The 16,113-nt window shown below is 45.3% G+C and overlaps 1 protein-coding gene across 2 annotated transcripts in view; it reads right to left on the reverse strand.

Annotated features, from left to right (window-relative positions):
- Positions 1-13,111, reverse strand: part of LOC140911848 (protein regulator of cytokinesis 1-like) — a 35,602-nt gene extending 22,491 nt beyond the window's left edge. Inside the window, exons 1-2 of one of the 2 annotated variants that reach the window (XM_073345807.1) lie at positions 12,872-13,111; positions 12,553-12,685 (exon numbers count right to left, since the gene is read on the reverse strand). In XM_073345807.1, coding sequence (XP_073201908.1) covers positions 12,553-12,685; positions 12,872-12,894 — 156 coding nt within the window. In that variant the 5' untranslated portion in view covers positions 12,895-13,111. The remainder of the gene's footprint in view (positions 1-12,552; positions 12,686-12,871) is intronic. The other variant, XM_073345808.1, reaches the window with a different exon arrangement.
- Between the last annotated feature and the right edge of the window lie 3,002 nt (positions 13,112-16,113).

Consider the following 16,113-nt stretch of genomic DNA (forward strand, 5'->3'; position numbering starts at 1 on the left):
GCTCAGGTATGCCTACATGTGCTTCAATCACACCTCCTGTTTGCAATGTAGATATACTCTCAGTGGGAAGACTGGGAGAGCCACATGGGAGCTTTTGGGCAGGAGAGAGAAGTGTCCATGTTTCAGAACACAAACCATGCAGCAGAAGGACCCTGGATCTGTCCAGACGACTGACCTCAGCCCAAAGAATGCTCTGGAATGGTGAAGAAACTGCAGCAGATAAAGGTATGTAGGTTTTATTTTTGTATGGAACTGTATTTCCTCATGTGAGTAACAGTACGGGCTTTAGAATCCTGTGCAAAGTGCATTTGTGTTACACTATTCATATTCCCCTTGAGAAGGTAAACTATGAACCCAGAACATCCCATAGCAGGAGCTCTGAAAGAGGTTGTGTTTAAGCTATGGGGAGAGTCTGAGTGGCCAGCACTGGTTCTAGGGACTGGGCAGCAGGCCACAGCGTTGCAGCTCTCAGAAGAGAGCAGACACAGTGTCTGTGGCCCAAGTGTGCCTAGAGGATCCAAGAAAACTGCAGTGCCTGAAGTCCAGTCAGATTTTGGAGGCTTAAGGCAGCTGAGGATTCAGCAGCTGGATTCCTGCACAGTATTCTGGTGAATGGCCAAGAGGTGACTTGACTAACGTTATATCAGTTGTTAAATCATGTTTCTTAAGACACATGAAAATAATTTAGTGAAAGTCATTACATCTGCAAAAATGGGCATGCATATTGAAAATCAATGTGCAAAATCTTGGGACATTAAGGGAACACAGGTCTAGATCAGGGGATCCATTTTAACGGGGTCACAAGGGCTGGCTTTAGACTTGCTTGGGCCTGGGGATGAAGCTGAAACCCAAGTCCCAGTCCCCGGGGACAAAGCCGAAGTCCAGTGGCTTCAGCCCTCAGCAGCAGGGCTCAGGTTACATGCCCTCTGCCCAGGGCTGAAGCCCCTGGGGTTGGGCTTTGGCCCCACCTGCCTGAGGTGTTTGGGCTTGGGCTTTGGGCCCCCCAACCCAGGGCAGCAACCTCAGGCTTCAGTCCCCATTCCTGGGGTCATGTTGTCAGAAGTGGGTCATGGTGCAATGAAGTTTGAGAAATGAAGGCCTAGATATAGTCAGAAGCTTCATATGCTTAGAAAATATTCTCAGAGAAAAAAGAAGGTAGCAATCCTTAGAAAATAGTCCCTGAGGATTGTTACCTTGTCTCTCAGGCCCAATTTTCTATGCACATTAAGGTTTGGACTAAACCTAGAGCTATGTTCCCTTAATATCGCTAGATTTTGCACATCAAGTTTCAGTATGCATGTCCACTTTTGCAGATGCTAAAATTACTTTCATCAAATTCACTTCACCTGTTTTCTTATTTTTAACTCGGTGATAATTCTCACCTCCTCTGTAAAAAGAAAAGGAGTACTTGTGGCACCTTAGAGACTAACCAATTTATTTGAGCATGAGCTTTCGTGAGCTACAGCTCACTTCATCAGATGCATACCGTGGAAACTGCAGCAGACTTTATATACACACAGAGAATATGAAACAATACCTCCTCCCACCCCACTGTCCTGCTGGTAATAGCTTATCTAAAGTGATCATCAGGTTGGGCCATTTCCAGCACAAATCCAGGTTTTCTCACCCTCCACCCCCCCACACAAATTCACTCTCCTGCTGGTGATAGCCCATCCAAAGTGACAACTCTTTACACAATGTGCATGATAATCAAGTTGGGCCATTTCCTGCACAAATCCAGGTTCTCTCACCCCCCTCCCAAAAACCACACACACAAACTCACTATCCTGCTGGTAATAGCTCATCCAAAGTGACCGCTCTCCCTACAGTGTGCATGATAATCAAGGTGGGCCATTTCCAGCACAAATCCAGGTTTTCTCAACCCCACCCCCACCCCCATACACACACAAACTCACTCTCCTGCTGGTAATGGCTCATCCAAACTGACCACTCTCCAAGTTTAAATCCAAGTTAAACCAGAACATCTGGGGTGGGGGGGGGTAGGAAAAAACAAGGGGAAATAGGCTACCTTGCATAATGACTTAGCCACTCCCAGTCTCTATTTAAGCCTAAATTATAGTATCCAATTTGCAAATGAATTCCAATTCAGCAGTTTCTCGCTGGAGTCTGGATTTGAAGTTTTTTTGTTTTAAGATAGCGACCTTCATGTCTGTGATTGCGTGACCAGAGAGATTGAAGTGTTCTCCGACTGGTTTATGAATGTTATAATTCTTGACATCTGATTTGTGTCCATTTATTCTTTTACGTAGAGACTGTCCAGTTTGACCAATGTAAATGGCAGAGGGGCATTGCTGGCACATGATGGCATATATCACATTGGTGGATGTGCTCGTTCACCTGCACATCCACCAATGTGATATATGCCATCATGTGCCAGTAAACCAGTCGGAGAACACTTCAATCTCTCTGGTCACGCAATCACAGACATGAAGGTCGCTATCTTAAAACAAAAAAACTTCAAATCCAGACTCCAGCGAGAAACTGCTGAATTGGAATTCATTTGCAAATTGGATACTATTAATTTAGGTTTAAATAGAGACTGGGAGTGGCTAAGTCATTATGCAAGGTAGCCTATTTCCCCTTGTTTTTTCCTACCCCCCCCACCCCAGATGTTCTGGTTTAACTTGGATTTAAACTTGGAGAGTGGTCAGTTTGGATGAGCCATTACCAGCAGGAGAGTGAGTTTGTGTGTGTATGGGGGTGGGGTGGGGTTGAGAAAACCTGGATTTGTGCTGGAAATGGCCCACCTTGATTATCATGCACACTGTAGGGAGAGTGGTCACTTTGGATGAGCTATTACCAGCAGGATAGTGAGTTTGTGTGTGTGGTTTTTGGGAGGGGGGTGAGAGAACCTGGATTTGTGCAGGAAATGGCCCAACTTGATTATCATGCACATTGTGTAAAGAGTTGTCACTTTGGATGGGCTATCACCAGCAGGAGAGTGAATTTGTGTGGGGGGGTGGAGGGTGAGAAAACCTGGATTTGTGCTGAAAATTGCCCAACCTGATGATCACTTTAGATAAGCTATTACCAGCAGGACAGTGGGGTGGGAGGAGGTATTGTTTCATATTCTCTGTGTGTATATAAAGTCTGCTGCAGTTTCCACGGTATGCATCCGATGAAGTGAGCTGTAGCTCACGAAAGCTCATGCTCAAATAAATTGGTTAGTCTCTAAGGTGCCACAAGTACTCCTTTTCTTTTTGCGAATACAGACTAACACGGCTGTTACTCTCTAACTCCTCTGTAAAGCACTTCAATATCAACTGATAAAAAGCTCTCATAAAAGCAAGGAATTAGATATTTCTTTTATACAAAGTGGGAGGAATTTTATTCATGCAACTTAATGACATTTATAGTGATCAACCAACTGCCATTTATGTAGACTGTCACAGCACATGCACCATTTTAGTTAGTTCCCTTTTAAAAGACCTATCTTCAACACTAAGTCCCCCCACTGATCCCAATCTAACAGGCTGACTTCAATAGTAATAGACTTCATTACTAGGACTGGAAGGGACCTCATTTGGTCACCTAGTCCAGTCCACTGCACTCAAGGCAGGACCAAGTAATAACTAGACCATTCCTGACACGTGTTTGTCTAACCTGTTCTCAAAGACCTCCAATATCGGAGATTTCACAATCTCCCTAGGCAATTTATTCCAGTGCTTAACAACCCTAACAGTTAGGAAATTTTTCCTAATATCCAACTTAAACCTCCATTGCTGCAATTTAAGACCTCGGCTTCTTGTCCTATCCTCAGAGGTAAAGGAAAACTATTTTTCCCTCTCCTCCTTGTAACTACCTTTTATGTTCTTGAAAACTGTTATAGCCTCCCTCAGTCTTCTCTTCTCCAGACTAAACAAACCCAACTTTTTCAGTCTTCCCTCATAGGTCATGTTTTCTAGACCTTTAATCATTTTTGTTGGTCTCCTATGGACAAACTGGAGAAAGTCCAGATCTTTCCAAAATGTGGCACCCAAAACTGACAATACTCCAACTGATGCCCAATCAGCATGGAGTAGAGTAAAAGATTTTACATGTCTTGCTTACGACACTCCTGCCAATACATCCCAATGAATGAATTAATGCTCCAGGAGAGGAGTTACATTGAGAAGGTTCTGGAAATGCACAAGAGAACCTGAGAAAATGTCAGTGCAATGATCTGATTAGGTTAAGTGTTTAGGAAAGTGCTGAAGACATGTCAAGGAGAACTCAATGTTTCCATTTTTAACTTAGTTTTCAGTGACTTGTTTTAAGTTGTTCAAATTCAGATCATTCTGATGACTTCCAACAATTTGGAGACCAGGAAGGAAGTGGAACAGGTCGCTAGGAATCTTTCAAAGCTTGCTACCTCAGACAGCCAAACCACTAAGCTGCAAATAGGCTATGTTTTACCATGTTCAAGGAAACAGAAGAATAAATCAGCTCTAGGAGATTCTTCAGGATTCTATTGTACAGCACTTGCTGCCTATATCCATCACCAGCTGATCCAGAAAGTTGGGAGCTACTTTGCATATGATCTGAGGGGCAATATGGGGCTAGCTACTGGAATACAGCTACAACTTGCTGCTGAAGCACAGCTGGAGACTGCAGATGGCTGGATCAATACATGTTGGGTATTTATATGGATGAAGACACTCACAATTACAAGACAGGATTAAAAAGAAAGTGTTAGAAAGCAATAAACCCTCAGATTTAAGGGAATTAGCCATCCTCTGAGGGGTGTAATCAGTTAAGTTGCTACAGGCCACATATTCTATAATTGTCCATTTTGGGATTTCAAACACCTTACTCTGATGCATCTGGCAATAACTGTTGTTAGGCAAGACACTGGTCCTGTGGACCACTGGCCCAACCCAGTATTTAAATCCTTCTTTTTCATGTCTAACATTTAGTTAGGAAACTAGTCTAAGTAGGGGGCATGTTTTTCCATGTCATGTGTGATCCTAAGAACTACAAAGTACCTTAGCAGTGGCAAGAAGGTATGCCTATCAAGCATCTCTATTTTTATTTCACTAGAATTTGGGCAGCTGGCTTTGCCTACCTGAGAGATTTGTTATCCATTTATGAAATCTGACCTAACGCACATTTTGCTAATTCATGCCTAAGAGACCCTTGAAAAAGTCAAATTGTCTTTTCCTAGTTCCTTTGTAAAGATATAAATAGCTTCTTAGGGGGCTACATATGGCATATTTTCACTTGAGAGGCATTTAAGTGGTTTAAATCCAAGACAACTGACTCTCTGATAGGAAAGTCAGTTAAAATTTGGGACTTATCCTGTATGCAGGAGCCCATAATTAATGAGTTAATGAAGTTTCAGAATTTTAGATGTAAATGTAAATGGTCACAGCCTATTACAAGCAACTCTAAGATTAGTACCTCATTTGAGAGATTATTCAACAACCCTCAAATACTTATTGAAATACAAACAGCCCTACAGTATTTTTTTCTGGGTGCATTTGGTTTTGGCTATTGAAGTATGTCATAAAAAACAGACTAAGCACGTTGGATCAAGGATGGCCTTTGCCACACAGTGCCTAGCACAATGGGTTCCTGGTCCAGGACTGTGGCTCCTGCAGTATAGATAATAAATTCCATACAAGCACCCTGTTGGTAACTATGGTTCTTAAGTAGGGTCTCATCTGGGTGAACAAAGGTGGGCATCAGAATTTAGTTTTGTAGCCTGAACTTAAGTTACCATGAGTCACAAGGGAGATGAGTTCACCAACTCAGCATGAATCTCTATGCCTCCCCATCATGATCATGCAACATCACTGTGGTAGTTAGTTACTTAACATGCAGCTTTGGTATTTCTTGACTCCAGGCAGCCTCTACTCAGCTACACAAATGAAGTGTCAATACTCTCCAGCTTCCCCATCTCATTTTCTGATCATTTGGCACAGAGTGTGCAACTTTGCTCCCCTATTCCAGTCTCTCAGAAAGGCAGTTGTAGCAGTGAACTTCTGTCATAGTAAAGACCAAAACCTTCCCCCTATGTGGATGGAGAGCAGGTGATCGCCATCCATTCAGGAAACCTATATGAATTATTTTTCTTCTGGGAGCATCTATAAAACATCATATTGCCCATATGTTAGTTAGCAAGACACAGCTATTCTTAGTATCTCTGCTTAAACACTGTACAACCCCTGCTCCCTCTTCCTGTTACTCCTGAGGGCATTCTGTGGTGGGGTCCAGATGCTGGGGAAGTGGGGCTCAGTGGGGTGGGGATCCAGGTGCAGCTGGTTGGGGCTCAGTAAGGTGGGGATCCAGGTGCAGGTGGCTCAGGGTGGTCCAGGTGCAAGGGAAGTAGCACTGGGTATGAGGGGGATCTGGATGCACCAGGGGTTGGGTGGATGGGGGAGCAGCTCCTTGTACAGTGATCCCTCCCCCTGCAGCTGAGGACCGATGGGTGCAGGAAGCACAGGGGTGGGGGTGGTGAGAGGGAGTTTGCAGAGCTTCCTACAGCCAGGAGAGAAATCCGGGGTAAGTATGACAGCCCCAGAAGCCGTGCAGGGGAAGTCCCATCCTCCCCAGCCCAGCCAGGACTAGCAGCTGAGCCCGGCCCACGGTAGGAGCCACCAGCCGGGTCTTCTGCAGTCCCTCCCCTTGCTCCACAGTGAGTTACCTCTCTGCCTGCTGCCCTGGGCACCCACAACATACTGCTGGGGAGGGTTACATGACTGCTCGTGGCTTCCTTTTGCTTCCCCATCAGAAAGTCATTATTCTGCAGGGAAGCAAAGAAAGCTGTGGAGGATATAAATTCTTCCCATGTGCAGTGGCGCAGAATTCCCCCAGGACTATTCTATTTAGCCTCTAGGTACCTATCAATAGAACAAGTGAAATCATGAAGAGGCACATGAATGTTTAGTGTACCTGGCACAAATACCTTGCCACGCCAGCTACAATAGTGCCATGCAAACACCTGTTCTCACTTTCAGGTAACACTGTAAATAAGAAGTGGGTAGCATTATCTCCCATAATTGTAAACAAACTTGTTTGTCTTAGCAATTGGCTGAACAAGTAGTAAGACGAAGTGGACTTGTAGGCTCTAAAGTTTTACATTGTTTTGTTTTTGAATGCTATTATGTAAAAAAATAATTCTACATGATTCTAATTCTTCATGATTAAGCGATTGCACTACAGTACATGTATGAGGAGTTGAAGTACTATTTATTTTGTTTTTCTTTTACAGTGCAAATATTTGTAATAAAAATAGTATAAAGTGAACACTATAATGTGTATTCTGTGTTGTAATTGAAATCTTATATTTGAAAATGTAGAAAAACATACAAAATATTTATAATCATTTAATTGGTATTCTATTGTTTAACAGTGCAATTAAAACTGATTAATCATGACTTTTTTGTAATCTAGTTCATTTGTTTTGCATTAATCGCTTGCATTAACTGCAATTGGCAGCCCTAATCAGAATCCATTTATATAATGGGATACTTGAGCACTCTTACCAGTTCCTTGTTCATGGTAGCACATGATACTATTCCAAGCTTCTCAGATTCAGTTTCTGTTTGTGTATTCGTGAAAGGAAACTACTTGAAATATAACTCTGCTCTAAAAAATAACTCCAGGAAAATCAGATAAAACAGCATGGTGAGCATGACAGAAGGTGTTTTTGCTTGGGTATTTTCTAAATAGTAGAATACAGAGCAACATTTTATGCAGTTTGAGAGAAGCAGTAGAGGTCTTTAATTCACATGAAAGTTAGGCACATGGCGTTAGTTTTTGGAGCTTCTTCTTAGTTACTGATCCTTGCAGCACGTTTTCACTCCTGCCTCCATACACCTAGACACTAGTTGCAAAATTCAATATTAACTGTTGCAAGGAAAACAAAAACCTGCATGCCTGATGTTCCAGCATTTGTTATGTGACTCATGTATAACCCTTCCAGTTTTGAGTACCACTTCACAAACTCCACAATCTATTTCAGTGTATATATATATATATATATATATATATGTTTATTCATGCTTAACATCAGTAAACCCCACTCCCAAAGTTTATCAGAGGCATGGTATTTTTGTCTTCTATGAACTGTAAGATTGTGACCCAACAGGTCTGTCTCCATCATCAATGGAACTGTAAGTCAAATCAATAATGCAGAGACTAAGATCAACTACCAATAGCATGAGCCTTCTCCTCCAATATAGGATCCTAATAAGTTTCACTACTACTTTTCAGAAATTGTTGGGACAATGCTGCAGGATCATCTTGCCTGAAAGAAGAGCAACATGAAAGCAGACACCCAATGGAATGTTTGAACGTAAAAGATTTGGAGCAAGTTTAATGTTCTCCTGCTTAACTAGAAGGCAGTCATTTTAATTCACTTTTAAAAGAAAGAAAGAAATGAATGGATATATGTGCACCTCTCCTTCTACACTGCCCATATGCTCCAAACTAGTTTGTCCCTTCCCTCCAAACTATGCCAGTTACATAGTTGCTCCATATCTGAAGACTAATTGCAACCCAGACAAGGAGACAGTGGCCTCCAGACATCTCTAGATCTTACAAATAGAGAAAGGGAAAGCTTTAGGCTTAAGCTCATCTCCTCAGCTTGCAGGATTGCAAGAGCTATTTACTTCAGCCTGGTCCAGTAACTAACTTCAGACTGTGAATTAAACTGATATCCAGTGAGCTTCTAAGTGAGATACAACTCTCCATCCTGGTTACCAATAGATTGGATAAAATTTCAGTGTAGTCAGATGAGCTCAGAGAACGTCATGAGGCATTTGCTCTGATTATTCTAATCTATGGGGACACAATATAGCTACAACCTGGCAGAACTTCTGCACTCAATGCACTAGAACACTACAGTATTTTAAAAGGGATACTGTTACAAAATGAGGCACTTAAGTTACAGATGTTGAATTCACACATTGACCTTCAGTATTTTCTGGTCCTCAAGCTTTACCATCTGTTCTGTGGATAATCTGTTCAGCCACACTTAGCTAAGAAAATCAATATTAAATCCCATGTTTAAATCAGAGGTATAGAGGCATCCATTGCTTTTTATGAAGGGCTCTCTTAATCTAATCATTAGTGACCTACCCTTTAATTCTAATACTTCCCAATCTCTAAATCAAGCCAGCAGTATCTGGTTTGTTTGCTTTAACATAAAAACTGGGTGGTTTGTCAAGTATTGTAAAACAAATGAATGTTCACAAGTAGCTCCCATATGGCAATAAGCTGTTTCAGTGTTGATTAAGTTACTTTAGTATGCATGTAATCTTACAAGTCAAAACTGCCTGCTGCCGTGCTTCAGGGTAGCTTTGGCACAAGACAGCCTCAGTAATTGTACATGCTACCAATTCCCTAACAAGATATCTAAATCCAATTTACGAGCCCCAGTTCTCAAATGGCATGATCCTGATCTACTTGGTCCATGGTTGACTCAAAATAGACGATACTGTAACATTTGACCCTGCACCTGTCTTGTTACTTATTTAAACTAGTTTGCAGGCCTGGGTCTGTAAGATTTAATCACTTTTCCTAAGCACCTCTCTAGACCTTGCACAGGCCTAAACCTTTCACTTGAGCTGTATTTTAATATATTTTAAAGGTCAATGTCTCTAAGCTCAGGACATGACTAGTATGAACCAAATCTTGCACCAAGATTATACCTAAATTAAGAAACTGAGTAAAGAAAACTGTACATCTGTGTAGTTCATTAGTTCAAACTAGTTAGCCTGGACAAATCTTTTGTTGACTTAAGTATCATCATGATCAGAAAAACTGTAAAAATGATCACTACTCACTCAGCAAAGCAGCTCCCAATGTGTATTTAGATTCAATGTATTGACCACCGATTACTTTATTGCTCTTTCCATCACTGCAGAGCTAGTATACTTATGTAGATTTAGTGAATTCCATGGTACAGATCTGGCTGAATCCTCCTAGGGGGACAATCTGTTGTAACTGGACCCAACTTTTGGATCCCAAATGTTTCTAAAGCTGGGTCTAAGCGTGTGGAAGCTGCCATTTCTCTCTCTAACCTCTATGGTACTTCCGCATGCAGATCTGTCTGGCCCACTTCCTTGGGCTGTAGGTCTCCACAGTCCAACTCCCCTAGCTCCTAAGATCTCTAGCCCATTTTTGATTTGGCACCTGTTGCACTACTTCATACATTTAGAATGGCCATCCATATAGGGTATGCCAAGCTTACATTCCCTTTCCAACAGCTCCTAAGGTTTCATTTTGGAAAGCTAGGATAATCATACAAACATCAGTCTGTTTTGTAGTAAGCTTGGTGTCTGCTCAAATCTCTGTACTAATGTGAGGAGGCAGAAACTTAGGTGCTTAGCACAATTCAGCTTTAGCACATCACTAACTACAATGTACAAGAGTGTAGGAATGAAGGAAAATTTGTGATTTGTAGTTTTAAGTAAAACAAAAGTCAGTTAGCCATTGTGGGAAGTCTGTAAGGAAAAAAATGTAGCTGGCAAGATAAGTTGTAAAAATGCTGAACTCAATGTAGGTGATGAGAAGAAATTTCTCATTATCAGAGCGGATTCTAAGAAAAGTTGTGATACGATAAACTTATAGTGATCCCTGACACACCTACGTTATCTTGAAGAAAAGGGCTCAGTTGTAACTTGTCTATGCCAAGCGTAAGTGTTCCCAACCCAAAACTAGTTTTTAGCTAAAGTTAGGAATTGGCAATCACTTGTTTGTTAAAGGGTATAAAAAGATGAACTCTTAGGGGTTCATTACTAATAACTGCCTGCCCAAGTTGGAGTAAACTAACATAGGTCTAAGCACCCCTGGATTTAGTCCATTTGTGTCTTTATTAAATGCTTATGAACATCCGTTACTGGTTGGATGTAGTAATCCCTGGTTATATAGGCTTTTTAGACACATTTAGAGCAATTGCATAAATATAATTTGGTCTTTGGATTTAATAAAGGAATTTATGATTGAATTGGTGTCATGGTGGTACCCTGTACCAATAACTATTCCAACAAAAAAAAGTACAGTTTTAAAGATACCTCGAAGTTACTGTTCTAACCACAGTTGCTCAGCTTTCCAAAGCCTTTATCTTTCAATCTGAAGTTTTTCAGGCATAGTCTGAACAAACTTTTTCAGTCACAACACACAAGAAAAAACTTACCAACTTAACTGTTGAAATGCCCAAGCAGAGTTGAAATTTTGCATAGAGTAGAGAGATTGAGTGTGCTGATGAAGATTTGTTTTATTTGACCAAGTTGCAACCCATTTAAAATTACTCTGTGCATGCACAGCTAAGGCAGCTAAATAGGACATGCAGGTGACAAATCATAGAAGATTAGGGTTGGAAGAGACCTCAGGAGGTCACCTAGTCCAACCCCCTGCTCAAAGCAGGGCCAACCCCAACTAAATCACCCCAGCCAGGGCTGTGTCAAGCCAGGCCTTAAAAACCTCTAAGAATGGAGATTCCACCACCTCCCTAGGTAACCCATTCCAGTGCTTCACCAACCTCCTAGTGAAATAGTTTTTCCTAATATCCAACCTAGACCTCCCCCACTGCAACTTGAGACCACTGCTTCTTGTTCTGTCAAATCTTCCTGTGCTGTGAGAATTTGAGAGAAAATATTCCTAATGGGAGAGTCCTGTCTCATTCATTGTTTATTTTCTAAGGCAAGAGCGGCAGTACTAGTGAGGTTTGAAGAGGGGAGAGGAGAGAAGAGTCTAATATGGTAAGAAATGGCTTGCAAGGTGTGTAAGACAGTGCTCTGCTTCTATTAACAGAATCGAAATAATCTATAACGCAAAACTTTATTTTCAAAAAAGTTCATCTAAAAACTACATTGGAAATATTCCAGTTGCAAAGAGAAGCACTCAAAGGTGTGAAAATGATATTTATATGGCCCTCATTACTGTAGTTTTTATAACCTTTGATGTATTTCTTCTCACAGCACCACAGCGGGTTGAGAGTTGAGGCCACATACATAGCTGCAGCTCTGGCATTCTATGGCTTGTGTGCTGGACATATCAGGATGGACTGGGAGTTCCCAGGAAAGTACATCTAGCAGCAGGTGGACACCAGTGCTTAAAGTGGGCCAGGTTGCAACCCAGGAAATAATATTTTTGAGACAAGAGCTAGGTCACTGACAGGCACATGATTTTAGCGCCAGCTAGGAGAAAACCTCCCTCTGAATGGCTGCTTTCCCCACTTCCTGGAGAAGAGAAGCCAGGTAGGAGGCACATCCCCTGCCCTCGGGATGGGACTGCCATTCTCACAGGAAGCAACAGAAAGAGCCCAGCAGCTCAGCTGCCCTGCTACCCTCCCCATTGTGAGCATCTGTCCCTCTGCACCTCCCCACTGCAACTCCCCGTCTGGGAAGGAGGAAAGGGGACCAGCTGCAGCCCCCACAAGCCATGAAGAACCCCAGGAACTGCAGGAGGAATGCACAGGGATGAGGCTGAGCAGAGCCCACCGAGGAGGAAACGAGGAGTGGGCAGGATTGTTGCTGGGCAGAGAAATGGACAGAGGTGCAGGGTGAGGAGACACCCCTCCCACACCACCACAACCCACTTCACCTCGATGTGCTGCTTGACCGCCTGCATGCGCTCCAGCTGCATCTCCTCCTTGATGCCGATCTGGTGCCAAATGTCCAGCAGCTTCCCCAGGGCGTGGTTGACGCTGCTCACCAAGGAGGAGGCCAGGACCTCACTGAGGAGAAACACCTTGTCAGGCCCCGGGCCGCTCAGCGTCCGACCCCCCCGGCCTGCCAACGCGGAGAAGGGGTGCCGGGGTACGGAGGGAGACACGGGGGGGAGGGGCGGAGGCTGAGCAGGAGGCCCGGGGAGCGGCTGTCGCCCAGGACAGGCAGCCCCGTCCACCCCTCCGCTCACTCACCTCTTGCGCGGGGTCCTCGGCATCCTCGCGGCGAGGGGGGGAGGCTCAGCCTCTCGGGCTCACACTGCGGGCTCGCGGCTGAAGCGGCGCTCTCCCGGCTAACGAACCTAACGGCAGCTACTAGGATTCAAACCGGCCGTACAACACAGAAACGCGTCTCGATTGGCCAAACAAACAGCGACTCACAGCTCGTGTCTTATAGAAATCCTTCCTCACTCGCACGCACGCACGCCCACCCACCCTCCGGGACGCAGCGTGTGACATACAGAGCGGTGCCCGGATGAAAGTCAGCGTTCTATTTTGGCCACGCCTACCATCTGTCACACTGGGGAGCTGTGATGACGTCAGGCAGGAAGGCGGGGCTCTCGGGGCAGGGACCAATAGTAATCGAGATCCTTTGTTTTCCTTCTCGAAAAGAACCACACGGAGGTGGAGTCGTGGGTAGGTCATGTGATCATGGGGGGGGGGGGGGGAAATCCCCGAGGCACTGGGGGATTATGTAGGGTCTCTGGGGAGTATAGTCGGTGTATGTAGGGGGATATGCGGTCTCTGGGGCGTATAGTCGGTGTACGAAGGGGGAAATGGGGGTCCCTGGGGCGTATAGTCCGTGTATGTAGGTGGATATGGGGTCTCTGGGGAGTATAGTGGGTGTATGTAGGGGGATATGGGGTCTCTGAGGAGTATAGTCAGTGTACGTAGGGAGATATGGGGTCTCTGGGGCGTACAGTCGGTGTACGTAGGGAGATATGGGGTCTCGGGCGTACAGTCGGTGTACGTAGGGAGATATGGGGTCTCTGGGGCGTACAGTCGGTGTACGTAGGGAGATATGGGGTCTCGGGCGTACAGTCGGTGTACGTAGGGAGATATGGGGTCTCTGGGGCGTACAGTCGGTGTACGTAGGGAGATATGCGGTCTCTGGGGAGTATAGTCGGTGTACGTAGGGAGATATGCGGTCTCTGGGGAGTATAGTCGGTGTACGTAGGGAGATATGCGGTCTCTGGGGAGTATAGTCGGTGTACGTAAGGGGATATGCGGTCTCTGGGGAGTATAGTCGGTGTACTTAGGGGGATATGAGTTCTCTGGGGAATATAGTCGGTGTACTTAGGGGGATATGCGGTCTCTGGGGAGTATAGTCGGTGTACTTAGGGGGATATGCGGTCTCTGGGGAGTATAGTCGGTGTACTTAGGGGGATATGCGGTCTCTGGGGAGTATAGTCGGTGTACTTAGGGGGATATGCGGTCTCTGGGGAGTATAGTCGGTGTACTTAGGGGGATATGCGGTCTCTGGGGAGTATAGTCGGTGTACGTAAGGGGATATGCGGTCTCTGGGGAGTATAGTCGGTGTACGTAAGGGGATATGAGGTCTCTGGGGAGTATAGTCGGTGTATGTAGGGGGATATGAGGTCTCTGGGGAGTATAGTCGGTGTATGTAGGGGGATATGGGGTCTCTGGGGAGTATAATCAGTGTATGTAGGGGGATATGCGGTCTCTGGGGAGTATAGTGGGTGTATGCGGTCTCTGGGGAGTATAGTCGGTGTATGTAGGGGGATATGGGGTCTCTGGGGAGTATAGTGGGTATACGTAGGGGTATAGGGTCTGGGGGGCATGTACAGGTTATAGGGTGTCTGGGAGCATAATGAGTGTGTATAGGGTCTCTGGTGGGTTTGTAGGGGTTATAGGGTTTCTGGGGGGGCATAGTGGGTGTATTTAGGGGTATATGGTCTCACTGGGGACACACAGAGACCATATAGGGGAGAACTTTTGTGTAGAGTAGACTGGGGTGTGTAGGGAAGGGAGATGTGTACAATGATGTCAACACACCTGGAGTTCCCCTCAAAGCCATTTAACTGCCCATCTGCCCCTCCAGCAAGTATTCATGTACAGGATCTGTCCCAAAATGCTGTCCTGTTTGTTGGGGTAGGAGAGGGGCAAGGACTGCACCTAGAAGGGCTGAGGGTGGAGCGAATTTGAGGCCTGGTGTATTCTAGAAAATTAGGTTGGCATAGCTAACATCAGGAGTGTGAGAAATCACACCTCCGAGTGGCGTAGTTTAGCCAACCTAAGTCCCCGTCCAGACAGTGCTAGCTCTCTTGAAGAATTCTTTGGTCTAACTAGCTGCTGTCTCTTGGGAAAGTGGATTATCTATGCCAACAGGAGAATCCCTCCCATCAGCATAGGTAGTATATACTGAAGTGCTACAGCTGTAGTGTTTTAGGTGAAGATAACCCCTCAGGAATAGTGGATAAAGGTTTCCTCTTTAATAACTGGGGAAACCTGTGATGTGCGTGCCTGGGCTTTGCAGCTTGGAAACTCCTGTTATTTGCCCAATGCCTGGTTCTCATGTACAAGGTGTTACACCACAAAGCACAACACACTGGCATTACAGTCCTACCAAGGCACTACAGTGTTGCTTGAGTGCCTCCGTTCTTTCCTTTCTGACAAAAGCCAGAGAGTAGTACAATACTAGGCAATTGACTATCTGCCCTGAAAGCTCTTTCATGCAGTCTATACGGCCTTGTCCACACTACAGAATTAAGTCAACTAAGTTAGGCTGACGTACAGCCACCACAGTAATTACTATGTTTTTTCACGTCCACACTATGCCCCCTCTGTCGGCAGTGTGCATCCTCTCCAGAAGTGCTTCTACCAATTTAACTGACAGTATTAGGGCATTGTGCTCCAGCAGTGAGCCCTGCGCAGGGCTGATAGCTCAGGCTCTCAAAGGCCATGTAAGTAATGCAGTGTCCACACCTGTGGTTCTCAACCTGTGTACGCATGCAGCCCAGTTAGCACATAGCTGCTCTGGCCTGGCAGGGGGTGGGGTTAGCTGAGGAAAAGACTGCATCTGGCAGCCTTCAGGAGCTCTCCTGCAGGCTTGGGGCTGGTGAGTGCCATAGGATGGCAGGGTGTGGGAGAGTGGGTCTCTGGGCAGGTTTTGGGGTGGGGGGGCTCTGTGAACTAGGGGTTTGCAGGGGTGCTGCAGCACCCTCAGGTTTGAGGTGGGGGTTCCACTCCTGGCCGGGTGCAGGGGGTCCTGGCTGCCCAGCTTGATGCAGCAGGGTCCGGGTCCTGGCTGTCCGGCGGGTCCAGTTGCGGGGTCCACCTGCCACCTAGCCCTGCACGGCAGGGTCCAGGTCCATCTGCTGCCCAGCCTGGCCCTGTGCAGCCGGATCTGGGACGGGGCTGGCTGCTGCCTGGCCCTGCATGGCAGCGAGGTCCCGGGGTCAAACAGCCAGCTGATG

This window comes from Lepidochelys kempii, chromosome 5 (genome assembly GCF_965140265.1).
Source record: "Lepidochelys kempii isolate rLepKem1 chromosome 5, rLepKem1.hap2, whole genome shotgun sequence".
In the NCBI taxonomy this organism is placed as follows: Eukaryota; Metazoa; Chordata; order Testudines; family Cheloniidae; genus Lepidochelys; species Lepidochelys kempii.